The sequence below is a fragment of the Amblyraja radiata genome, chromosome 3 (assembly GCF_010909765.2).
Source record: "Amblyraja radiata isolate CabotCenter1 chromosome 3, sAmbRad1.1.pri, whole genome shotgun sequence".
In the NCBI taxonomy this organism is placed as follows: Eukaryota; Metazoa; Chordata; class Chondrichthyes; order Rajiformes; family Rajidae; genus Amblyraja; species Amblyraja radiata.
The window spans coordinates 94,662,626-94,688,408 of NC_045958.1; the positions used below are offsets into that span (position 1 = coordinate 94,662,626).

Below are 25,783 nucleotides of genomic sequence, written 5' to 3' on the forward strand. Positions count from 1 at the left end.
TTAAGGTGAGATGTGTGGGGCAAGTGTTTTTTTTACACATTGATGGGTGCCTGGAATGCGATGCCGGAGGTGGTGGTGGAAGTCGATACAAAGGTGGCTATTGAGGCTTTTGGATAGGCACACGGGTATGCAGTCAGAGGAGTTAACTGGGCATCGTGTTCGGCATGGACACTGTGGGTGGAAGGACCTGTTCCTGTGCTGCACTGTTCTGTGTTCTATATACAGAGGGTGAATGAAAGTTAATCCAGAGAATGTGAGGTAAGGCATTGCAGGAGGTCCAATAAAACAAGTGAATATAAATAGCGGAATATTAAGAGGCACACTGGGACCTTGGAGTAAGTTAACAGATCTTTGAAGGGAGAAGAAAATGTCAAGAAGCTGGTGAAAAATGAATATTTATTTGACAAGGCACAGAATACAAGAAGAAGGTTAAAACCAGAACTTGTATAAGACTGGTTAAATCACAGCTTGATCTTAGCATACAGTTTTATTGCTACATCGCTGGAAGGATGCAGACAAAATATGAGGATGTACCCTGTGCTGCAAGGAAAGCTGAATAGGTTGTAGGTACACAAAAAAGTTGGAGAAACTCAGCGGGTGTAGCAGCATCTATGGAGCGAAGGAAAAAGGCAACGTTTCGGGCCGAAACCTTTCTTCAGAAGCTGAATAGGTTGGTGTTATAATTTGAAAATGCCACGTCTAATGGTTTTATGGTCTAAATAGGAGTAAATAATTCAACTTTCAACCAGCACCATCACCATTGATATAATTCTCCTCGCCACAGACTTTGCCACAGACGTTTCCTTTTGTGCTCTCTCGCCCTCCTGTCTTTCAAGTTGTTTCAATTCTAACTTGCATGTTCTCCCGGTGACCTCGAGTTTGAGGGATATGGGCCAGATGGGACGAGTGTAGATGGGCATCTTGATTGGAGTGGGCAAGTTGGGCCGAAGGGCCTGTTTGCATGTTCTCTGACTCTAAAACTGTCAGCTCGCAGGTGATGCCCACATGCTTTGAAGGGTTGAAAAATAACGTTGTTCTTGGAATGTGCAAGCTGTTGACATATTGGTATTGCCCATTCCTTATAATGTTGGTTGACTGACCTTGAAGTGCCTTAAGTGATGGAGCCTGACGTAAGTGGTGTGCTGGTGTCGTCTTGCAATTGGAAGTCTCAACAGTATAAAAGCTCCAAGGTCCTTTCTTTGTAAATCCGTTAGCTGCATCATACCTGAAACACCTTGGTGTGACACCAAATCAGGAATGGAATATTGAATGATTGTGGAGGCATTAACACTCTCGGGAACTCTATAAAATGTGCGAAGGTGCAGAAGTTAACCAAGATCAAGGGCTGGAAGTGGAATTGCCTGAAGATTCACTTAAAGCTGGCAGGGGTACATTTGGCCAAGTTGCCTGATGCACTGTAAATTTATTTGCTTCTATAAATTTGTCTCTTTTTCCCCAAAACAAAACCGTGTTGACTTATCTAATCCCCAAGACACTCCAATCTCACACCCTCTGAACACACCACCCTCTGTTCACTTGACAACAGTCATGACATTGTCATTATGCCCGCCGACAAGGGAAGCGCCATGTAGACTGACGGGCTGACCTCGACCGTGCTGAGGCCAGGTACCAACTCTCCAACACCATCTCATATCTACCCTTTCACCATGGCCCCACAGACGAACACCAGGCCATCATCCCAAACTGTCTCTGATTTCATCCCTTCTGGTGATCTACTCTCCACAGCCTCCAACCTTATCATTCCCCAAATCCAGCTGCATAAAATGATCTGCGTTAATTTCATGTAGGACAACTGAAAGGATGGCACAGTGGCACATCTGTAGATTTGCTGACTCATAGCACCAGAGACCCAGGTTCAATCCCGAGCTTGGGTGCTGTCTGTGCGAAGTTTGCACGTTCTCCCTGTGACTGCGTGGATTTTCTCTGGTTTCCTCCCATGTCCCAAAGACATGAGGGTTTGTAGGTTAATTGAACTCTGTAAAATTGCCCCAAGGTGTGTCAGGATTAGATGAGAAAGTGGGATAACATAGAAATATTGTGAATGGATGATCGATGGTTGGTGTGGACTAATGGGCTGAAGGGCCTACTCCCAAGATGTATCTCTAAGACTACAATAAACTAAACCAATATCTCGCCCACAAGCAATCATATATCAACAAGCACGCCATTTATTGTAAACATCAGAAGGATGTAAACATTAATAGGAATATGTCAAAGGTAGGCACAAAAAGCTAGAGTAACTCAGCGGGGCAGGCAGCATCTCTGGAGAGAAGGAATGGGTGACGTTTCGGGTCGATACCCTTCTTCAGAATGGTAATTCGCATTTCACTGTACCTTAAAATGGTACATGTGACGATAAACTGACCTTGAAACATTGAAACCTTGAATTGGAATATGTCAATTGTGTTAGAATTTGTGATAATGTTGATCCACTTTGGCAAATTTCTTTATTGTCTATCATAAACGAGGTGGAATTCCCTGAAATTCCTTTTTTTTTATAAATTAGGATAATGTGTTAAATATAATAAACCAGATCATGCAGGAATGCATCCCAAACGAACGAGCAAATCGGGATTTCTGTGTAAAGTTTCCAGAGGAAATACGGCATGATAATCTCGGAGGACAGCTTTGGTTTGGAGCTGAGGTAAGCAGTTTTCAGTGTTTTTATGTCTTAGAAACTAAATGTCTGATTATTATCTTTGGTTCATATGCACATATATAGGAAATAACCAATTTAATTATCTAATGTCTTTATCTGCAAGTAATCTCCCGAACAGGGTAATTGCAACTGAAATTGACGTTTCTTTTAATCTGCAATTGCACCTGCCAGCTCTTCACATGTCCTACAATTTCTCATCCTGCTGTCCCTTAAAGCTATATTATCTTGAATCGGTGAAGCACAGTTTTGGAACACATCTTGTTTTAATTAGAATGCATTGTAAAACTTGACCTGTTAATCTGCTTCAGTGTGATAACTCTGTTTATGTACTTGGCCCTAAATGGCTGCACTTTCTAGTCAGACAAGACTATTCTTTATGGTCATTTACAAGAGACTGCAGAAGACAAATCATTCATTGCTTAGTGATTTTGTTAATTTGAAGATCAATTTTGATGTTTGTACTGTTCATTTCTTTTAAATCCAGTGTTTAGCAGCTGGTTCAATTATCATGAACCGTGAAATAGAGAGCATGGCAATGCGACCCTTGGCCAAAGATTTAACCCGCAGCCTAGAAGAAGTACGAAATGTTATCCGTGACCAGTGCCTGAGAGACTTGAATGCCTATACTAACAAAATGAAGGAATCCCTCAAACAATTTGATGGCTTGTTTGCAGAATTTGAACTATGGTAAATCTTGATGCATGCACTGTTAGCAGAATCTCCTGCTCCATTCCAATCTTTTCCTATTAATTTGAGTAGGTTTTCATGCCTGTAGGGCACGTCGTCTTGAGTAGATTTTTGAATGTGGCTCATTTGGATGAATGAAAGGAAAATGGATATGTGATGCAGTTTTTCCACATGGTGTTTCTTGCAGAAATCGGGAAAATGGTAAAAGTCAAAACATAGCAGAGTGGATAGGAAATTGGTTGTTCTGTTGGATTATGTGATTTTGGTTTTCTACCTAAGTTCGTCGTCATTGTATCTACAGGCATTTTAATTTGTAGACTAGACAACATTTAAAATTTATTGCTTACAATAAGTGGGAGGGTTTGCATATATTAAGGCAGAACCACTATATGTTGAGAGGACAGGTTAAGGGAATGAGGAGATGGGTGAAAACATGTGTTTTGTGGAGTTAGTGCATTTTCAGAATGCTCAAGGGTGTCGAATGAAATACTAGTTTGTTTGTCTATCTATTCTTATTGTCACGTATCAAGATGGTGAAAAGCTTTTATTTGCGTATTATCCATTCAAAAAAAGATTATAGGTGAATACAATCAAGTCATGACATTCAAATGTGTAATTCCTTGAAATATTTCCTTGAAGATAAACTTTTCAGGGATTGTAAATGGGGAATAAGAGATGGGAAATGCACTGGTACATTTGAATCTTCATCCACTGAACCAGAATATGTAAATTGTGGAGGCGTTGAAAGTCTATTTTCGTGAGGGGAAAATATGACACGAAATACTAATTTTAATTTGTTGCTATTAATAGTCTCATCAAGCAAATAATTTGTATTAAATGATTCGGTATAAATTGTTGGCACAGGAATCTTGGGTCTGTTCTTGAAAAGCCAAAAAATATTTTAAGCAGGGAAAGAAATATGGATATTGTAGAGTCAGAAGTTGGAAAACAAAGAAAAATCTTTCTCCTCGCCCTCTATCGAAGAGCATGAACAAACAGTGGGCTCAAAGGCTTCCTTCTGTACTATGACTGTCTGAGCTTTCTGTAGCAATATCATAATCCATCTACAAAACTATACAATGAATGTTGGCATGTTATTTAACTGAAGGGGTTTGGTTTAGAAATACAGCGCAGAAACAGGCCCTTCGGCCCACTAGGTCCGCGCCGACCAGCAATTCCCGCATATTTACACTATCCTACACACACTAGGGCCAATTATTTTTACATTTACCAAGCCAATTTACCTGTAGGTCTTTGGAGTGTGGGAGGAAACCGAAGATCTCGGAGAAAACCCGCTCATGTCATGGGGAGAACGTACAAACTCCGTACAGACAGCACCCGTAGTCGGGATCGAACCCTGAACTCCGGTGCTGCATTCACTGTAATGCAACAACCCTACTGCTGCGCCACCGTGCAGCCCTGAGGGTAATAACTGAGCCTTATAATCTCAACACATGCATGCATCTTACTGCTTTGATTGAAGCCTCCTCCATCCAGACTTCCACAGGTTTTACTCTCTGGGTTGCTAAATGCCTGGGTGGATGTCACCAATTTGGTGCCAATTGGAGAGAATTGACTCCATGCAAATCATGTCACACCTGCCAGTTTTCTCTGTTGACTCAGTGAGTAAGCTGTGAAAGTCATCGTTTAAAAAAATTCAAATAATTGGGATTTCCCCAATTTATGGTTAAAGTAATCTGTAATATACAGATCCACTAACTATATATTTAAACCGTTAAATTACGTTTGAAGGTTAACAGTTGAGGATTTATTGTTTTGATTTGTGTGTCACTCTTGTGCATGATTGGGCAGTTAATTCCTTATGTTTTTATCCTCCAAACTTTAAACAACATGATTATAGGCATTGACCGCTGCAAATTGAAATTATTTTTAAAACAAGAGATTAGATCCTTGTCGATCCTGTCATAGCTTCAGTAACAATCTAGTCAAGTGAAATTAAACCAAATGGGTCTGGAAGTACGTTAAATCCTGTGTTTGTTTGTTCACTTGTGGGAACAGTGGATAGAGTCATCGGCATACATTGCAGGACAACGGGCCTTTATGACCCAGCTAAAATTCTAACATTTTTAAATTTCATACTTGAAGGGTACAAGATAGCGCCTAAAACGTGGCGACACGTGTACTGTCTCAGTATGGTCTACTATCCTACACCTTTATACCTGGTATGATTGTGTCTAATGTATAGTAAGATTGCAACTGAACTGTATGCAAACAAAAAAATCACTGCACTTACGTACATGTGACAAAGTACCAATGAACGCATTTCACACATGACAATAACCTAAACTAAAACCAGAGGAGTTTCCATTTTGTCTGCCCTTCATAAAGCATCGTGAGTTCCTCCACATTTTAATTTCCTACCTCTTCCGATATGCCAATGAGAAATTTCATTGATGCCATTGGATTCGTCTTTACTTCTGAATAGAATGAAAATAGGGCCACTTGTTGAAGTCCTTGGAGTGTTCCTAATCCATAGGTTTTACTGAATGAGATGGGAGTACAGTGTCATTGAAATTGGGTATAACGTTCTTGTGGCTGAGGTCATGGCTACAAACTGGGCACCAAAATGGCCCAAGAGCGTAGCCATGAAATATTTGATATCTGATTCTGAAGTGGAACGTGAGGCTGATCCACCCGAGGCAATAATTCTTTGTTATAAGTAAGAGGCTGAGTTTGTATATATCTGTAGTAGAAGACTTTCCTACTATTTGTTTTGTACTTGATTTTGAGACCGTTAAGTTTACTTAAAATTATGTAATAGTGAAGGATAAAGGAAGTGAAATGTCTTTCCCTCTCAGAAACTACCCCACCCATATATTTATTTAACTAATGTTGACACTTTTTCACAAGTTAATGTAAAAAGTGTATTCTCATTATTTTGTCTTGTCTTTCAGTTATGTCTCTGCCATGGTACCTGTGAAATCTCCTAAAGAGTATTATGTACAGCAAGAAGTCATTGTTCTCTTCTGTGAAACAGTTGAAAGGTAACATTGAAAAAGATTTCTGCCCTTACTTAAGTATACATTTTGTTTAGAGATCGCAGTAAGATTGTTGCTTTAGTTTAAAATGAAATTATTTTGTTACAGTTTAAATTTGATACAAGTGCGTTGTGGGTACAGGTCCACCACTGATTTTACTGGCAACAAGTGGTCCACCACCTTTAATCCAAACAAAATTACAAGAGCGCACTTGAAACCCCTGCCAGAAGTCCCCCCCAAAAATGTGGCACTTAGGTAGAGTGAGGTGTCTGTTCTTGACCGCATTGGTTTTAAATCGGTGGTAGATCTGTACTTTTGGCGCATAGAGAGAGGGCTCTTGGAAGAAACTCTATACTAAAAAGGATACATTGACAAAGGTTCAAATGGGTTGATAAGAATGTTCCTGAATGCTCTGGCTCAAAGTGGGAGTATTAGTGACTCCAAGCTTTAAAATTATGTCCCTGATCCTACACCACTGTTCGTCCATAACATATCAAAATACCGATGGGCAATTTGCCTATATTCTTTAAATTTACAATATTTTGGTCAACAAAATTGTCTTCCAAGAAGGGAATTTTTTGATAAATTTATAAATACCTGCATCTTCTGTCAGCATGCTCATTTGAAACTCCTCTATTATTTTACAAGAGTCATTGTTATTGGAGGTGCAAGGAACCGCAGATGCTGGTTTACAAAAAAAGACGCTAAGTGCTGGAGTAATTCAGAGGGTCAGGCAGAGTCTCTGGTGAACACGAATAGGTGATGTTTCAAGTCGGGATGCTTCATCAGACTGATGCAGTATGAAGAAGAGTCCCCACCCAAAAGGTCGTCTATCCACGTTCTCCAGCGATGCTGCCTGACCCACTGAGTTACTCCAGCACTATGTGTGCATCGTCATTTTATTGGAGTTGATTGAAGCTGCCTCTGCAAAGCGAGAGAACACTATCTGGTAAATATGCTGTATTTGTGAAATAATTATTTTATTTTAATGCAAGAAAAAAAAATAAAGAATACATGATTCTAACTTCCAGAGCTATGGACAGTGGACAAACATATTGCCTCATGTAAAATGATTCACATTTTAAAAACCATATCAATATTAGCTGAAGTTCTAGACTGCTGACCCTTGAAATGATTAGTTATGTGGAACTGACATAACGTGCTGCTGTAACTCTACGGGTTAGACAGCATCTCTGGAGAGAAAGGATGGGTGACATTTCGGGACTGAAGAAGGGTCAAGACCCGAAACATCACCCATCCTTTTTCTCCAGCGATGTTGCCTGTCCCGCTGAGTTACCCCAGCTCGTTGTGTCTCTTTGATATGGACCAACATCTGCAGTTTTTTGTTTCTACTCTCAGTCAATGCTGTTGCCTGGTTCAAAGTAGGATGAATTTGCATTTCCTAAAAGGGTTTTGTGTTTCAAATACTTTAATAGTTCCATGGTAGTGTGTTATGGGGGTATAGGTGGCCTTTTCATAGACAACTCAATGTGTATAAACAAATGTGTAAGAAGGAACTGCAGATGTATAAACAAATTGCTTGTAGCCCAAGGGAAAATAGCAGAGCTCATACTTTTGTCAACGTCACGTCATCTTCTTGCTCAACCGTCGCTCACTGTGACACCAGTAATACATTGCCTTATGTTCACAAGTTTGCTTTGTTCTTAGTGCAAACAATGCTGAGCTCTGAATGCATCAGTACTTCTTTTGAACAACATATCTGATGAAACAAAAACAAACGCGAACTCCCGAAAATGCTATAATTTGCTTGCAATGGTGAAAAACTTCAGGAAACCTTTTTGATTTCTACCATTGCAACTCTGGAAAGGTTTGGTTTATGTGGTCAAGATTGCATTCGAACATAAAACATGGAACAGGATAGCACACAAGAACAGAGCCTTTGTCCCACAGTGTATGTGCCGAACATGATACCAACTCTTATCCACCTGCAAATAATCCATGTCACTCCCATTCACTGCACTCCCATATACGTATCCAAAAGTCCCTTTAAAAGCCACCATTGTATCTGTCTCAACCACCACCTGGTGTTTAAAAACCACCATTGTATCTGTCTCAACCACCAACCAGCACATCCAAGCACTTACCATCCACTGTGTGGAAAAAAAACTTGCCCTGCACATCTCCTTTACACCTTAAAGCTATGCCCTCAAGTATTTGTTTGTTCAATCCTGAAAAAAATGGTTCTGATTATCTACCCTATCCATGCTGCTCATAATTTAAAAACTTTTATCAGGTCACCCTGATACCTCCAGTGTTCTAGAGAAAACAATCCAAGTCTGTCCAGCCTCTCCTTGTAGCTAATACCTCCTAATCCAGGCATAATTCCGGTAGGCTCCCTCTGCACCCTTTCCAAAGCCTCCACAAGCATTGTAGCATGTCATCCTTGAAATGCTGTAAATGTGTCAGATCATTTTTGGGGAGGAGAATGGAGAGAAACATCACCACTTCATTTCCGCGAAGAAAGATTTGTGGTTATTAATTTCCCTTGAGATTAAATAAATTGACTAAGGTTCTTCATGGGAAAATTACTTGTGGTCTGTGAAAGATTAGACTTAATAAACTTTATGACTTTATCTACTTTCCTTACTTTACATTCTTCATTGGCTGCCTGGAAAACATGTTCTTATCAGATTAATTTTTATTACCTTTTTGAAATGCATATCAGAACTGCCACTTTTGAAAAGAAGGTGGTGAGCAGGTAGACCGTGAAATCAAATCCACTCATATTATCACATTGGAGGCCAAATTTAACATTGTAGTTCTTAAATAACATGGGAGCCCAAGACGAGAGGTAATACAGGGACAATCTCAGTCAGGCAATGTTATTTCAAAACCAATATTGAGCGTGATGAGGGCAGGGCAATGGATGTGGTCTATTGTTGTGTTGGGGGACGAAACCTGGTTCGGCAATGACCACATTGACACTCGCCGTAGGGTGAACTCGCGTGTTATATTCAATTTACAATAGTAAGAAATTCCAGGACGAGGGTGTACTGTCCCTCGCCGTCTTATCACAATTGCAATGACGCTGGTGATCTTGATCTTGTCCTTTCTTGGTCTTCGAAGGAGGAGGCATTTGGGTCCTAGCCTTTGCTAAAGGTGCTGGCTGTCTGGGGCTTCTCTCCTGGCAGTCCAGTCTTGACCCACATGGTGGGGCTGGTGGTCACGGATTTGTCCCAGTGGCTCAGTCTTCTACGATTCTGAGACGGGAACACAGCTAGCAGGGAGCTGCTCCACGTTGTCTCCCTTCCTCACTCTCTTCTTCCTCTTTCGCTCCTGCTTCTCTCATATTCTCCCTTATCCCCTCTGGCTAGCATGCCAAGGTTTTATAGGGAGTAGGCTGAAACGGTTCAAATGGCCAAGCAATATCAGCTATTCGAGCCAGTTGTTTCCAATGATGCTGAGGTGGCCTCTCCTGGCCTGTTAATGGGATCAGGGTGATCTCCAAGAGAGAGGCTACTGTCACATGATGTGAACTTTAGCAAAACCCTTTAAGGTCATGAATGGTAGACTGGTCTGGAAACCTGGATCACATGGAACCCAGAGAGAACGAGCTAATTTTATTCGTAATTGGCTTGATGGTTGGAAGCAAAGGATGATGATGGAAGGATGCCTTTTGAACTGGAAGGCTGTGACTGGTGGTATGCCACAGGCATTGGTGGTGGACCCATTATTTGTCATTTATATGAACGATTTGGGTGAGAATGTTGAGCAATCAATAAAATGCTGGAGAAATTCGGCAGGTCAGGCAGCATCTGTGGAGGGAAATGAACAGACAAAGTTTTGGTCCGAGAGCCATTCTTCAGGCTGGGAAACAACTACCTTGAGAGCAGCCAGGGTGGACAATAAATGCTCAGTTTCTAAAAATGAATGAATAATAACTTCCCAAAGTTCTCTTGGTTATCAAGCCATTTCAGATTGGAAAATGTTATATGTAACAATTCTACAAGTCATTCCAGTGTTTAAGAAACATGGGAGGGTAAAAAGAAAGCACTAATTATAAACAAATGAGTCACAACTCAATTATTCGACAATTACCAGTGTTTAGGTTTATAATTGTCTTGTGTACTGAGGAACAGTGAAAAGCTTTGTTTTCTATGCTACCCAAACAGATCAGATATACCATACATAACTGCAATCAAGTCAAACTCCAATACAATAGAGCAAAGGGGAAGATACCGATTACAGAATATAGTTCTCAGTATTGTAGCATATCATTTGTGTAGACAAAGTCCAATGTCTGCGATGGGGTAGAGATGAATCGCACTATATCCTAGCTTATACCTTAACCTAACTGTTCATAATCCTGATAGCAGAGGGATAGAAACTGTTCCTGAGTCTCGTGGTGATGCGACGTGTAGATGGAGTCAATGGTGGGAAGTCTGGTCAGTGTGATGAACTAGGCAACATTTACAACTCTGCAAGATCTGCGTTTAAGAATAGAATGATCGAATACAATTGAATACATATAGGGAGCCAACATAGTCTAAATATGAAAGCAGACCGCAGCCAATGGATTTTTTTGGAAGAGGTAAATTATCTATGGATGCGCAGAGAACTGCTGATGCTGGAAACTTGAGCAAAACCCACAGCGCTGAAGTAACTGCGGGTCAGGCAGCATCTGAGGACGGAATGGACAGACAACGTTTTGGGTTGGGACCCACCTAAGGAGTTGTTGATGTGGAATTCAAGACACATCTGATTAAAGCATATTTGAAAAGATGTTCTTTTGAAGGCGAAGCTCCTGAAATTGAAGACATTATTGACCTGGCCCAGAAATTGACTGCACAGCAAGAGATTGAGTATTGAATTTGTGGGACAGTTTGAAGGTTGTTAGATTGGAAGCCAGGGCTCATATCCCACTAAGATTTATGTTGGAACTGCAATTATTCATTCTATTTATAAATGGCTTGGATGCTCAGGAGAAAAACCACACATCTTTGTTTTCCACGGCAAAGACTGATGGCACTATAAGGAAAGTAGATAGAGAATTAAACCAAAAATGGGAACTATGGTTCATTTAAACAAATTAAGCAAATTGACCAAAAATGTTAAAGTATATGGAATAATGTCAGATGTTTGAAATAAGGTAATGGGTTATTAGTCCATTGGCCACTGGTCATGAATTACCATAATGTCATTATTTTGCTTGACCTCATGTTAAATGCAAAACTTTAATGTACGTCAGGCAAGATTTTAATCGTACCGATCCATCGCCTTATTTATGCACACAACAAGAAACTCGACTTGACTAGAATTGCATGTAATAAGGCCCAATAATACTGTAGCATACTTCCTTTCCTTTGTGTGCAATATATTTTAGAATAAAATAATTTGCCTTGATTTTCTTTTCCCATGTTGTACTTCTTTGAGAAGGTTGTTGCCATGTAGTTGGTCAATGGTGTCCCTGTGAAGCACAGCGGTAGAGTTGCTGCCTTCCAGTGCCAGATATCCGGGTTCAATTCTGACCACGGGTACTGTCTGTACGGAATTTGTACGTTCTCACTGTGACCGCGGCATTTCTTCCCACGTTCCAAACACGCAGGTTTGTAGGTTAATTAGCTTCTGTAAATTGTTCCTAGTGTGTGGGATAGAACTAGTGTACAGGTGATTGTTAGTCAGCACGGACTCGCTGGGCCGAAGGGCCTGTTTCCACATTGTGTCTCTAAACAAAACTAAACTCAACTCTGACGTGATGCACATGTTGCTGCATTAAGGTCTTTCTTTGCACTCCACTGAGATGTTTATATCCTCATGTACTCTATTCTTTCCTCATTATTATGCCTTCTAAATTAGTTTAGCAATTTTGATTATATCTGTTGTATCCATGCCACAATAAATTGAAAACTGAAGGAGGGCCTTTGAGAATTGCTACAACGCACTTCTTCAAATTAAAAATCAAGCTCATTTACATACAACTAGAAAACAAGAGTCTCTCTGGGACATAATGTGGTGAACAGCCTACAAATCCATTTGCTCTCAGTCTTTGTTTTCTTTTCTTTCATCTGTGTACCGTCGTTCTCTGTGTGCATTGAGTTAAAATAGTGATATTCCCCAGATTCCACACTTGGTTAGTCAGAAAACCAATTTGACTTTCTTTTCTCTTTTGATCAGTCTGTCGAAGGGTCCCGACTGGAAACATCGTCTGTCCATTTACTCCACAGATACTGCCTGACCCGCTGAGTTCTTCCTGCACTTTGTATTTTGCTTTGCATTTGTTGTGAGTGATCATTTAACAATGTTGGAGATGCAATGAACTGCAGGTGCTGGAATCTTGCATAGAACACAAAACATGCTGGAATATCTCAGCTGATCAGGCAGCATCTCTGGAGGACATGGATAGATGACATCTCGGATCGGAACCCTTCGTCAGACTGAATCTCATGTAACCCAATCGGAAGAAGGGTCACCACCTGAAATGTCACCTACCATGTCCTCCAGAGATGCAATCTGACCAGTTAAGGTACTCCAGTACTTTATGTTCTACAATTAACAATGATTCCATGTTATATTATTCATTACTAATTTTATCTCTTCACAACATGTTTATTTGTTGAATTGTGTTTATTTATTTATCTTGCACATCTTATTTCCCACAATTAGTCTGTTCTGAAATTTATTCAGCTTTATCGCTTTTATTTCTGCTCAGATGAGCTCATTTCCTGACATATACTCTCATTTTTCTTCTTCTGGCTTCACGGGTCCCAGGGGGCACTTTACCTTCATAATTCAGATTACTAACGCTGCATGTCTTAGCATGTAGCCTCTTAACATTCACAAAACAATGGGAATTGGTGTTTCACAAACACTAAATCTTTTTGTAAATTCATGTTTTAATTAGAAGCTGCGGGTTTAGTTTAATTAAGGGTGCAGCATGTAAACTTACGGCTTTTGGCCCACCAAGTCCACACTGACCATCGATCACCCATTCACACTAGGCTATGCATCCCACTTTCTCATCTACTCCCTACACACCAGAGTAAATTTAGATAAGCTAATTAGTTCTTGGGACCAGGGCTCTGTCATTACCTGGGGACTTCCTCTCCAGATTACAGAGGAGGGAAGTGCTAAGCGTGCGCTGAATAGGATACTTAATTTTAGCTTTAGGTTTATTATTGTCACGTGAACCTAGTTACAGTGAAAAGCTCTGCTTTTCATGCTATCCAAACAGATAAGATATACCTTACATAAATACAATCAAGTTAAACTCAATAGGTGGAGCAAAGGGGAAGATAAATTGTGTAGAATATCGCTCTCGGCATTGTAGCGCTTCGGTTTTGTAGACTGTCCAATTTCCGCAATGGGATAGAGGTGAATCGGACCATCCGTAACTTATGGAAGGACTGTGCAGAAGCCAGATAACAAAAGGAAAGAAGCTGTTCCTGAGTCTGGTGGTGCGCGCTTTCGAGCTTCGGCACCTTCTGTCGGATGGGAGCGGGTGTGGGACAAATCTTTGATTTTGTTGGCTGCTTTTCCGAGGCAGCAGATCTGCAGATGGAGTCGATGGTGGGAAGTCTGGTCCGTGCGGTGGAATTTTTGAACAATCTGATATAATGTGATTGTGTTTTCAGGGAAGCAAGGTATCGATGACAAGAATAAAGTATCTGTGATAGGGCTTCATGTTCTGCTTTGGTGTTATCAGTCAGATGCTCGATGGAAACTAGATTTGTAAAGGGTCCAGCAACACAAAGCAATGAAAAAGCAAGCTATGATGAGAGAGAAGTTATAAAAGGGGAAAAGGTTGACTAAAGAGGGGGAAGGTTTGGCACTGGACGACAGGAAGGAAGTGCATGAAAATATACAGAATGTAGAAACAAGAAACTGCAGATGCCGGTTTTGAAAAAAGTGCTAGAGTAACTTAGCAGGACAGGTAACTTTTCTGGAGAACATGGACAGATGTTTGGGGTCGGGTCTGAAGAAGATTCCCAACCCGTAACGTCACCTATCCATATTTTTCAGCAGTGCTGTCTGATCAGCTAGTTGGAGCCCACCTGAAGGCCTGTCTGAGTCTGTCCAAAGGCTCGGCAGGACCTCGCCTGATGACTTGGGACCAGGAACCCGCCTGAAGGCTTGTCAGTAGGTGGGATCGGGAACCCCTCCGAAAGTTCCGCAGACGGTGTAACGAGGAGGGAGTTGGTGAAGTCGGACGCGAAGAGCAAGCACTGGTGGGAGGGTGAACTGGGGTAATGCCTTTAGCTCCTTCAGGTAGGCTGCAGGAGGTGTCCCCGAGACGCAAAGATGGCCAGGCGAGGAGAGGAGGGGGACGTCGGTCTGCAGGAACTGCTCCAGTACATCAAGCACACAGGTTGACCATACTTTGAATATTGGCATTAAAAAATGGGGACGCCTGCATGTGTAATATATGCAGCATGAATTTCACTGTACACTTGCATGTGTGACAAATCAAGCTCCATTCAACCTGCTGAGGTACTCCAGCACTTGGATGCACATGAATGCACTCAGCTTTGTACAAAGGTTTATGGAGGGAAAATGAGCAGGCAGTTTATATAAAAACTCGGCCTACAAATGCCAAGTTGATTGTAGACGCAAGAAACTGCAGCTGCTGGAATTTTAAGCAATAAACAAAGTGAACATTAATAGTCCATTGCACTTTATCTGATTATTTATGTGTGTGTGTATAATAAACTCTCTTGAATCTTGAAGTGCTGGCGTAACTCAGCGGGTCAGGCAACATCCGTGGACATGAACCGGCGCCGTTTCCGGTCGGGATCCTAATACAATCGGTCTGAAGACGGGTCCCAACCTGAAACATTGCATGTCCCTGTTCTTCAGAGATGCTGATTGACCTGCTATGTTACTCCAACATGTAATAAGAAAGAACTGCAAATGCTGGTTCATACCAAAGATAGACACAAAGTGCTGGAGTAACTCAGCGGGGTCAGGCAGCATCTCGGGAGAAAATGGGATATGTGTTGTTTTTGGTCGGGACCCTTCGTTAGACTGATTGCATTAGGGGTCTGAAGAAAGGTCCCTGACCCGCTGAGTTACTCTATCATTTTGTCTATCTTTGTTACTCCAGCACTTTGATTTTGCCAAATTGATGGTATCTGTTTTTAAGCCTTGTACCTTGTACCTTCCGAAGAGTCCACCAGGGATTATATTTGAAGTTGGACAATTTTATACTGGACAATTTTTACATTTATCAAGCCAATTAATCAAGCCAATTAATCTACAAACCTTTTTATCTTTGGAATGTGGGAGGAAACCAAAGATCTCAGAGAATCACACAGGTCACGGGGAGAACGTACAACTCCGTACAGACAGCGCCCGTAGTCGGGATCGAACCTGGGTCTTCAGTGCTGCATTTTGCTGTAAGGCAGCAACTCCACCACTGCGCCACTGTGAGCTGTTAGTTGTTGGGGTTGGTGATAGGGGGGGGGCGCGTAGTGTGTTGAGGAGAACATTAGCCTTGACACTGGGTACATTTTAACAGGTTAGATGTAATAACATGTCATTTTATCACTTTGAAGCGATGATCAAATGACTCTCCAGCCACTTGACTGGTTCTGTGCAGCAGACTCTCTTGCTCCGGTTGGGAAAACTGGCAGTGACTTTGGAATGCAGCAAGCCTGAGTACTTCATGTGAACATTATCTGTGCTTTAAATATAATTGGCCATGTGTTTGTGTTATTCTTGCTATACTGGTTTGCTCTGTAATAACTTGGAATGGTATTTTCCTGAGGCATGTATGGTTCCTGATTCATTGGAATGAAGCAAAACAATGGTTGGTTGCTATCCAACCATCTATTGTGGGGAAGTCAGTTTGTATTTAATAACAGTCCTGAATTGTTTGCACATGTAAAGATCTTAAAAAAGCTGAACTGCACCAGGTTATGTTCCATAGCTTTGCCTTTTATAAACTTGCTGCCAACCAGTTTTATTGATAGTAGTCGGAGACAATTTCATGTCTGTCGATGCTGTGCAATAAGGCTGGTTTATATCTCAAGTTATCTAATTTTAGCAGTTGCTAATCAATAATTTTAAGTACTACAGAAAGGGGATGGAAGGAAAAATTATTTAACGATGAGGTTATTTTGAATAGAGAAGGGTAGAAAGAATTTATCCAAGGGAAAAAAAACTGGAACAAACTAATCTGAAAATAATGCATTTGTAAGATGTGCATCAAAAAGATTTCTTGCTGTTTTAAGACCTGAATAGCGTTGATAATTGTGTTTGGTTGATACAAGCATTGGAGGGAGAGGAAAGATTAATTTAGTGAGGGTCTTGCCATACTTTACTAATGGCCTAAAGCTGCTTTGTGTATTGAATTATATTGAAGTGTGTTTTCTATTATGAAAACTAATGTGAGATGCAGTGCAGTGAAATGGCGCAAACTGCAGAGAGATGTGTAACCAATTAATTGATCTGGGTTTTTTTTGGGAGGGAGTTGGATGATGGCAATTCAAGGGGTAGTGCCATGTGGTCACAACGCCAGCAGAACTTTAGTTTAGATTATTGTCACGTGTACCGAGGTACAGTGAAAAGCTTTTTGTTGTATGCTATCCAGTCAGCCATAAGACTATACATGATCAAGCTGTTTACAGTGTACAGATGCAGGATAAAGGGAAGAACATATAGTGCAAGGTAAAGTCCAGTAAAATCCGATTAAAGATAGTCCGAGGGTCTTCAATCAGGTAGATGGTAGCATGGGACCGCTCTCTAGTTGTTGATTGGATGGTTCAGTTGCTCGATGACAACTGGGAAGAAACTGTCCCTGAATCTGGAGGTGCGTTTTCACACTTCTGTACCTTTTGCTAGTTGGGAGCGGAGAGAAGTGGGAGTGTCCGGGGTGATTATGTTGATGGCCTTGCTTTGTCGAGGCAGCATGACTTCCTGTTTCTGGAGACAGATTAGCAGACTGTACCTTCTTTACTAAAACACAAAGTGCTGGAGGAACTCAGCGGATCAGGCAGCATCTGTGGAGGGAGTGATCAGAAGATGTTGTGTGACCCTTCTTCAGACCACTCATCGAAACGTTATCACTCCATTTCTTCCACAGATGCTGGGGTCACAGCTTAAGGATAAGGGGGAAATCCTTTAAAACCGAGATGAGAAGAACTTTTTTCACACAGAGAGTGGTGAATCTCTGGAACTCCCTGCCACAGAGGGTAGTCGAGGCCAGTTCATTGGCTATATTTAAGAGGGAGTTAGATGTGGCCCTTGTGGCTAAGGGGATCAGAGGGTATGGAGAGAAGGCAGGTACGGGATACTGAGTTGGATGATCAGCCATGATCATATTGAATGGCGGTGCAGTCTCGAAGGGCCGAATGGCCTACTCCTGCACCTAATTTCTATGTTTCTATGTTTGACCCAGTGAGTTCCTCCAGAACTTTGTGTTAGCTCAAGCTTCCAGCATCTGCAGTTTCTTGAATCTTTATTATTGGTGTGGCGCAATTGGTAGAGCTGTTGCTGACAGCGCCAGCGACTCGGCTTTGATCCTGACCACTGCCGCTGTCTGTGTGGAGTTTACATGTTGGCTCTGTGGCCATGTGCTTTTCTCTGGGTGCTCTGGTTTCCTCCCACATTCACAAGGTGTGCGGGTTTGCAGTTAAATGACCTCGGTAAATTGCCCCGAGCATGTCGGGGGCGGAAGCGAAAGCGAGTTACATAGAACTAGTGTGAATGGGTGATCGATAATCGGTATGAACTCAGTGGGCTGAAGTGGCCTGTTTCCATGCTGTATCTGTGAACTGAACTAAATGATCATCTCCACAAAAGTTAACTTTACATTTAAGTGAAGGGGGAAAGATAATTGTCTTTATGTAATGCATTTCATGATCTTGGGTAACCGAAAACTCCTTGCTATAAATGATTATTCTTTTCAAGCATAATCATTAATGCAATTAGGAAACACAGGAACCAGATTTCAAATAGCCGATTCCCATTACAGCTTTGCGTTAATAACTGTTTTTTGTGATGCTGTATAAGTTATCATTATTACCCAGAGTCCTGAGGGTAACTGTCTGCATCGTTTAACAAATATAAAGCCATGGCAACTTTTATGTCCTCCGAGAAAGCAAAAATGGAGGCTCAGTTTAACGTTTCAACTGAAAGCTGATATTACAGCATTTCATAGGCATGTTTAGCACAACAGCAGCCATTCACATGCTGAAGCCTCTAGCTTGAACCCTCAACCGTATCATCCCTAAGTTGGTCACACTCAGTACTTGAGCACAAACAAAGTGCTGGAGGAAGCCGGCAGGCCAGGCACCATCCATGGAGGGAAATGAACAGATAACGTTTCAGCTCAATGCCCTTCTTCAGACAGCAGATGCTGGAATCTTGACACAAACGCCTGCAGATGCTGGAATCTTGTGTCAACGTTCTTGTACCTTATGTTTCACTCGAGTTGCATGGTTAGGATGAGGAGGGAGGGGCTTTTTGTAGGCAACCGGTGCTTCATGCATTGGTACAATATTCATCTTCGTTCTTGATATTTTGTTACAAACAATTAACCGTGGATTCATTTGCAGGGCCTTAAAGCTTGGATACCTCACACAAGATTTGATTGATGACTATGAGCCAGCATTAATGTTTACAATTCCTCGACTGGCCATTATCTGGTAAGTATCTTTTTTCCAACACTTGAAAGATAATTTTATAAAATGCCAATTCTTGCTGTTTCACATCCAAGTTTCAAATTTATCATTCGCATAATACAACCAAATGTATCACACGATAATAAAACCAGATTCAGTGGACTATAAAGATCTACAATGGGGGACTTTCAAACCACTTTAGGTATTAGGTGTTGGTATTCCAATAATTGAGTCCCTTTATCCAACAATGACAGGTTGAATTTGGTTAAGCACCATTCACATTATTCCAGTTGACCACAGCTGGGTAATCCAGCCAGCAGCATTAAAGCCCCGTTCTTGGAACTGAAGAAAAGCTTAAGAGCTGCACAGTGGCACAGCTGGTAGAGCTGCTGCAACACAGCAGCAGAAACACAGATTTGATCCTAACCTTGGTTGTTGTCCATGTGGAGTTTGCACGTTCTCCCTGTGACTGCACGGGTTTCATCCGGGTGCTCTGGTTTCCTCCCACATCCCAAAGACAAGTGGGTTTGTAGGTTAATTGGCCTCTGTCGAATTCTCCCTAGTGCTTAGGGAGCGGATGTGAGAGTGGGATAACATAGGACTAGTGAGAGCAGGTGATCGATGGTCAGCGTGGACTCAGTGGGCCGAAGGGCCTGTTTCCATGCTGTGTCTCTAAAATCAACTGTTAAACCTTTTAATATCTAGAACAAAACAATAACAGTGAGTTGGTTGAAGCTGCTCACAGACCAGATGCTGAAAACTGGCGCATCTTGGGTCCCTGAGGAAGACAAAATGTAGTAATGCATATTAAATGTTTTTATTGTCTCAAACACATTTTCTCTTCCGTGCCTGGTATTAAAGGCACAAATTTAATTTTGTTAGGCAAAGATTTTAATGCATGCATTTAATATTTATTTACATGCAAAATATTGCAGAGAAATCCGTTGTGTACCAAGGTTTTGCGGGCCATAGGAAAAAATAAAGAAATGTCAGTTTTATAAATTTAATGAGAGAGAGAGAGATAGAGGCAGAGGGCAAAGAGAGAGAGAGAGAGAGAGGGGGGGGGGGATAGAGAGAGGCAGAGGCAAGAGAGAGGGAAGAGACAGAGAGGGCAGAAAGAGAGAGATAGAGACAGAGAGAGAGGGGGGGGAGGGAGAGAGAGAGGCAGGCAGAGAAAGAGATGCAGAGAGAGAGATAGAGAGATGCAGAGAGAGAGGCAGAGAGAGAGATGCAGAGGGAGAGATAGAGGGGCAGAGAGGTAGAGAGAGAGAGAGGGGCAGAGAGAGAGAGAGAGAGGGGGCATGCAGATAGAGGGGAGATGGGGAGAGAGGAGGCAGAGAGAGATGGGGGGCAGAAAGAGAGGGGGCAGAAAGGGAAAGGATAAAAAGAGAGAGGCCAGAAAGAGAGAGGGCAGAGAGGAACGATCACATGTTATGACTCGCCGCCGACCATTCTGGCCATCGCCGCCGAACAACCCCCCCCCATCCCCCATTGCACCCTTCTTCATGGCAACCCTGTGATGGCTCGGCTCTGACAATTCGAAGGACTTACCTGGTAACAACACTGAGAGCAGCTCCGGGCTGCCATGCTCCCTGACTCGAATCGACTCGACATGTAACTAACACATGCTCCGTCCCAAAGATCATAGAGCATACAGATCTTTGCTCCGTCCTGCGCTGAGCTTGCTGCGGGCTGGATAAATTCTTGTGGCGGGCAGGAGGCCCCTGATCTAAATCATTAACGTATATTGTAAATAGCTGCGGTCCCAGCACCGATCCTTGCTGTACCCCACTAGTCACTGCCTGCCATTCTGAAAAGGACCAGTTAATCCTTACTCTTTGTTTCCTGTCTGCCAACCAATTTTCCATCCATGTCAATACCCTACCACCAATACCATGTGCTCTAATTTTGCCCACTAATCTCCTGTGTGGGACCTTATCAAAGGCTTTCTGTAAGTCCAGGTACACTACATTCACTGGCTCACCCTTGTTCATTTTACTTGTTACATCCTAAAAAAATTCCAGAAGATTTGTCAAGCATGATTTCCCTTTCGTAAATCCATATTGACTCAATAGACAATAGGTGCAGGAGTAGGCCATTTGGCCCTTCGTGCCAGCACCGCCATTCAATGTGATCATGGCTGATCATCCCCAATCAGTACACCGTTCCTGCCTTCTCCCCATATCCCCTGACTCCACTATCTTTAAGAGCCCTATCTAGCTCTCTCTTGAAAGCATCCAGAGAACCTGCCTCCACCGCCCTCTGAGACAGAGAATTCCACAGACTCACCACTCTGAGAAAAAGTGTTTCCTCATCTCCGTTCTAAATGGCTTACTCCTTATTCTTAAACTGTGGCCCCTGGTTCTGGACTCCCCCAACATTGGGAACATGTTTCATGCCTCTAGCGTGTCCAAACCTTTAACAATCTTATATGTTTCAAACTCGGACCGATCCTGTTACTGCGATCCAAATGCGCCGCTATTACATCTTTGATAACCGACTCCTGCAACTTCCCCACCACGGATGTCAGGCTAACTGGTCTATAATTCCTTGCTTTCTCTCTCCCTCCTTTCTTGAAAAGTGGGATAACATTAGCTACTCTCCAATCCACAGGAACTGATCCAGAATCTATTGAATTGAAAAATGATCACTAATTAAATTAAATTAATTCGATTAAAACGTATCATATTATGGTCACTATCTCCTAATGGTTCCTTTACTTTGAGTTCCCTTATCAAATCAGTTCCTCCATCACCCTAGGTCCTCTATTCCCTACTACGCATGGGAGATTGTTTATGTCTTCCGTAGTGAGGATAGAATCAAAGTAACCGTACAACTCGTCTGCCATTTCCTTGTTCCCCATAATAAATTCACCTGTTTCTGTCTTCAAGGGACCCACATTTGCCTTAACTAATTATTTCCTCTTCACATGCCTAAAGAAGATTTTACTATCCTCCTTTATATTCTTGGCTAGCTTACCTTTGTACTTCATCTTTTCTCCCCATATTTCCTCTTTAGTTACCTTCTGTTGATCTTTAAAAGTTTCCCAATCCTCTGGCTTCCAGCTCATCTTTTCTATGTTATACCTTTTTGTATATACTGTCCTTGACTTTCCTTGTCAGCCACGGTCGCCTCTTACTGCCCTTAATATCTTTCTTCCTCTTTGGAATGAAATGATCCTGCATCTTCTGGATTATTCCCAGAAATACCTGCCATTACTGTTCCACCGTCATCCCTGCTAGGGTCCCATTCCAGTCAACTTTGGCCAGCTCCGCCCTCATGCCTCCATAGTCCCCTTTTGTGCAACTGCAATACTGACACTTCCGATTTTACCTTCTTCCTCTCAAATTGCAGATTAAAACGTCTCATATTATGGTCACTATCTCCTAATGGTTCCTTTACTTTGAGTTCCTTTATCAAATCCGGTTCATGGCACAACACTAAATCCAGAATTGCCTTTTCCCTGCTAGGCTCCAGTACAAGCTGCTATAAGAATCCATCCCGGAGGCACTCCACAAACTCCCTTTATTGGGGTCCAGCATCAAACTGATTTTACCAGTCTATCTGCATGTTGAAATCTCCCACAACCACCATTGCATTACCTTTGTTGCATGCTAAATTTTAACTCCTGATGCAACTTGCACCCTATCTCCAGGCTACTGTTTGGGAGCCTGTAGATAACTCCCACAACATTATTTTTACCAATTTCTAACTGAGTGTCAAGCTCATCCACTTTATTTCTTATACTTTGCACATTCATATAGAACACTTTTAATTAGGTAATCACCTCCTCTCTCACTCGAACTTACTCTCTTAATCCTTCTTGAACTTTCAATCCCATTAATTCGGATGTCTTTCGTAACCTTTCATGTACTCTCTTCCCCTTTAAATCCATCCTTAGTTACTCTTGTAAAATGCCCAGCATGCTTGGATTTGTTTCGGATTTGTTCCAGCAGGTCACCAAATTGTGTGCGTGATACTGTGCGGTCTGTCTGTTCCACTGCTTGCAATCCGGTTCCCTTTAAAAATGAAGGGTTATGTTTTGCATTGCTGCATTAAAAAAAAAGGCATGAATCAGCATGCATGTGATATGATACGCACTTTGTTTGTGTTGAGCAGTGATTGCCTCTTATTATAGCCAAGTTCTGATTTCATTAGGCACAGAACTAAAGGACTGATTATCATGGATTCCACTCAGTGAAAGATCCTTAACGCATACCCAGCTGGCAGTGTTTGAACTCAATTATGAGGCAGGGAGCATTAAGACCCCTTTATATCTGGCGTGTCATTAATCAAGTCCATTTTGCTTCTGATTCCATTTGAGCAGCCAGTATATCTACTATATTGTAAAAGAACACTGACAGAAAATTTAAATCCTGTGCATTTTGTTTAGATTTAATCAGTTCCCAAGTGGATTGGTTTTGTGATGATTGCCCAGTAAGCGTGCTGAAGAAATCCTGCTGCAGTTTTTGATGTGGTGAAGACTATATTGTGTATTATGCACTTCCATTATCAGTTGTACGATCTGAAATTCATTAAACCACGCCCTGGCTAGTCATGTTTGGAAAGTCTGGAACAACGTTGACCAAGTTGATTGGTGTTTAACAAGTGTGTGTTAGCTCCAAAGTTCATCTCTACATTAGGGCAGTACGGTGGCGCAGTAGTAGAGCTACTGCCATACAGCGCCAGAGACCTGTATTCGATCCTGACTACGGGAATTTGTCTGTATGGAGTTTGTACGTTCTCCCTGTAACCCACGTGGGTTTTCTCCGAGATCTTCGGTTTCCTCCCACGCTCCAAAGACGTACAGGTTTGTAGGTTCATTGGCTTGGTGCAAATGTAAAATTGTTCCTAGTGTGCGCAGGGTAGTGTTAATGTGTGGGGATCGCTGGTCAATGCGGACTCGGTAGGCCTAAGGGCCTGTTTCCGCTTTGTATCTCTAAACCAAACTAAACTAAATTAAATGTGACGCTGTGACCGCCAGGACATCATTTTGGACACTTGATAGCAAACCGGGGACACTTCACAAGATAGGGAGCAGGAAGCTGACAGCTTCAACCTTCCCAGTGTTCAGTGAGTCATTGAATCAGGTCAGGATTCTTCCTAAGTTGCGTTGACTCCTCACAGCCGAGAATGCCCTTGGTGTCATATGCAGTTAAACCACAGCGTGCCTGGGGTTGTGAGAGTCTGCACATGATAAATGTTTATTGCCCCTTCTGACATTAATTGGGAACAGGGTCACGCTCAGCTAAACAAATATTCTGCAAACGCAGATTGCTTGGATGCACATTGACCGCTTCACTGATGGCCCGGATGCTGCCTCTGACCTGCATAAATATACAGGATTCATTTTCTTGAAACTTGAGGAGAGGTGATTGGAAAAGCAAAGATGTAAAACCAAAATAAATCTGCTGATTCATGTACAAGGGTTGAAGAATAGCACATCTCAAAATGCTTGAATAATTTCCTCTATCGCCACCTTTGTTGGATTATATGTCCATAAAGTCCAGACAGAGTGAAAAGAGTGTGAGGTGGTTCGGCTTGCAGTTAAACTGGAAGAATTCAGTTTAGCATGCCCAATGACAAAATAGTAGATAATAAATAGCTCCAATCCCTTAAGCAGTAATGCTGATGAATACATGGAGCTTTGCCAACATCCACTAAACATCTGTGCATGAAATGTTTTCACTAGATAAAGTGTACAAATGCGACCTATAAACGCGTGGGCAAAATTTTGATTTTTGTGCCTCAATCAAAATGCAAAAGGAATATCGTTGACAGTAGGGGAAAAATGTATTAGCCACATAAGCATTTTATATTAATCCGAACATTGCTGTGTGTAGATTTGCAAGCTTGTCTCTCTTCAACTATTTGAAGATCATCTGCCACCTGAAGAATTAGCACAAATGAAACACAATGTCGCAGTATTCTTGTGCTAATTTAGTTGCATAACCAGTTTGTTCAGTATTTATTATTTACTTTCAACTGAATGCGTTGCAGGAAATTTAATTTTATTGAATTAACTTGTACACTTGTACACTATTGGTGACAAAAGAACATTGCGACCTTTTTAATACTAACTGTCATCCCTTTTCTCCCCCAAAATATTTTTTGAAGTGGTTTATTGGTTTTTCCTGAGGGGCCTTTGAATTTGGAACGCAAGCCAGAGGATATGTCCGATTTATTTCGACCATTTCGCACTTTGCTGCAAAAAATAAGGTGGGTTAAACAGTCCCTTTCATTTCTTCTCCATGATGTATTGTCAACTGCATTGAAGAGCCCTGTCAGTGGTCTTAAGTGGTATATACAGTATTTCACAGATTGAGTCTCAAAGGAAGAAGGCAGTGGTTGTTGGAAGACGATGATTACAGCCCTGGGATATTGTTGCAGGGATTCCTCAGGACCGTATACCTAGTGCCAGCATCGCAGCTGCTTCACCAACCTTGTATTGTGCCAAAAGTGGGGATGCCCGTTGATGTCAGAGTCCAAATATCCCTGAAGGTAGCAGCGCAGGCAAATAAAGTGGTGAAGAAATTCTACATGCTTCTCAGAGTCATAGAGCATGGAAACAGGCCCTTCAGCCGAGCTCGTCCATGTAGACCAAGGTGCCCCATCTAAGCTAGTTTACCTCCGTTTGCCTTCAATACTTGGACCAAAGCTTCCATGCTCAAATATTCTATTACTTACACCTGCTCTTATTTTACTGGTGGTAAGGTGGGCAGAGAATAACCGGTGGAATTTTGTTCTTCAATTTCTCCACCACTTTATCCACTTGTGCTGCCACTTTGTGGGATGTTTGACGTTGTAGATCAAGTCCCTCTGTTTCTCAGTGCTCA

The 25,783-nt window shown here is 41.9% G+C and overlaps 1 protein-coding gene across 3 annotated transcripts in view; it reads left to right on the forward strand.

The window, feature by feature from the left end:
- zfyve28 (zinc finger FYVE-type containing 28) overlaps positions 1 to 25,783 on the forward strand; it is a 160,911-nt gene that overhangs the window by 76,608 nt on the left and 58,520 nt on the right. For all 3 annotated transcript variants that reach the window (XM_033018383.1, XM_033018384.1, XM_033018385.1), the window contains exons 3-7: positions 2,528 to 2,665; positions 3,165 to 3,367; positions 6,283 to 6,372; positions 18,882 to 18,971; positions 25,065 to 25,166. In XM_033018383.1, coding sequence (XP_032874274.1) covers positions 2,528 to 2,665; positions 3,165 to 3,367; positions 6,283 to 6,372; positions 18,882 to 18,971; positions 25,065 to 25,166 — 623 coding nt within the window. The remainder of the gene's footprint in view (positions 1 to 2,527; positions 2,666 to 3,164; positions 3,368 to 6,282; positions 6,373 to 18,881; positions 18,972 to 25,064; positions 25,167 to 25,783) is intronic.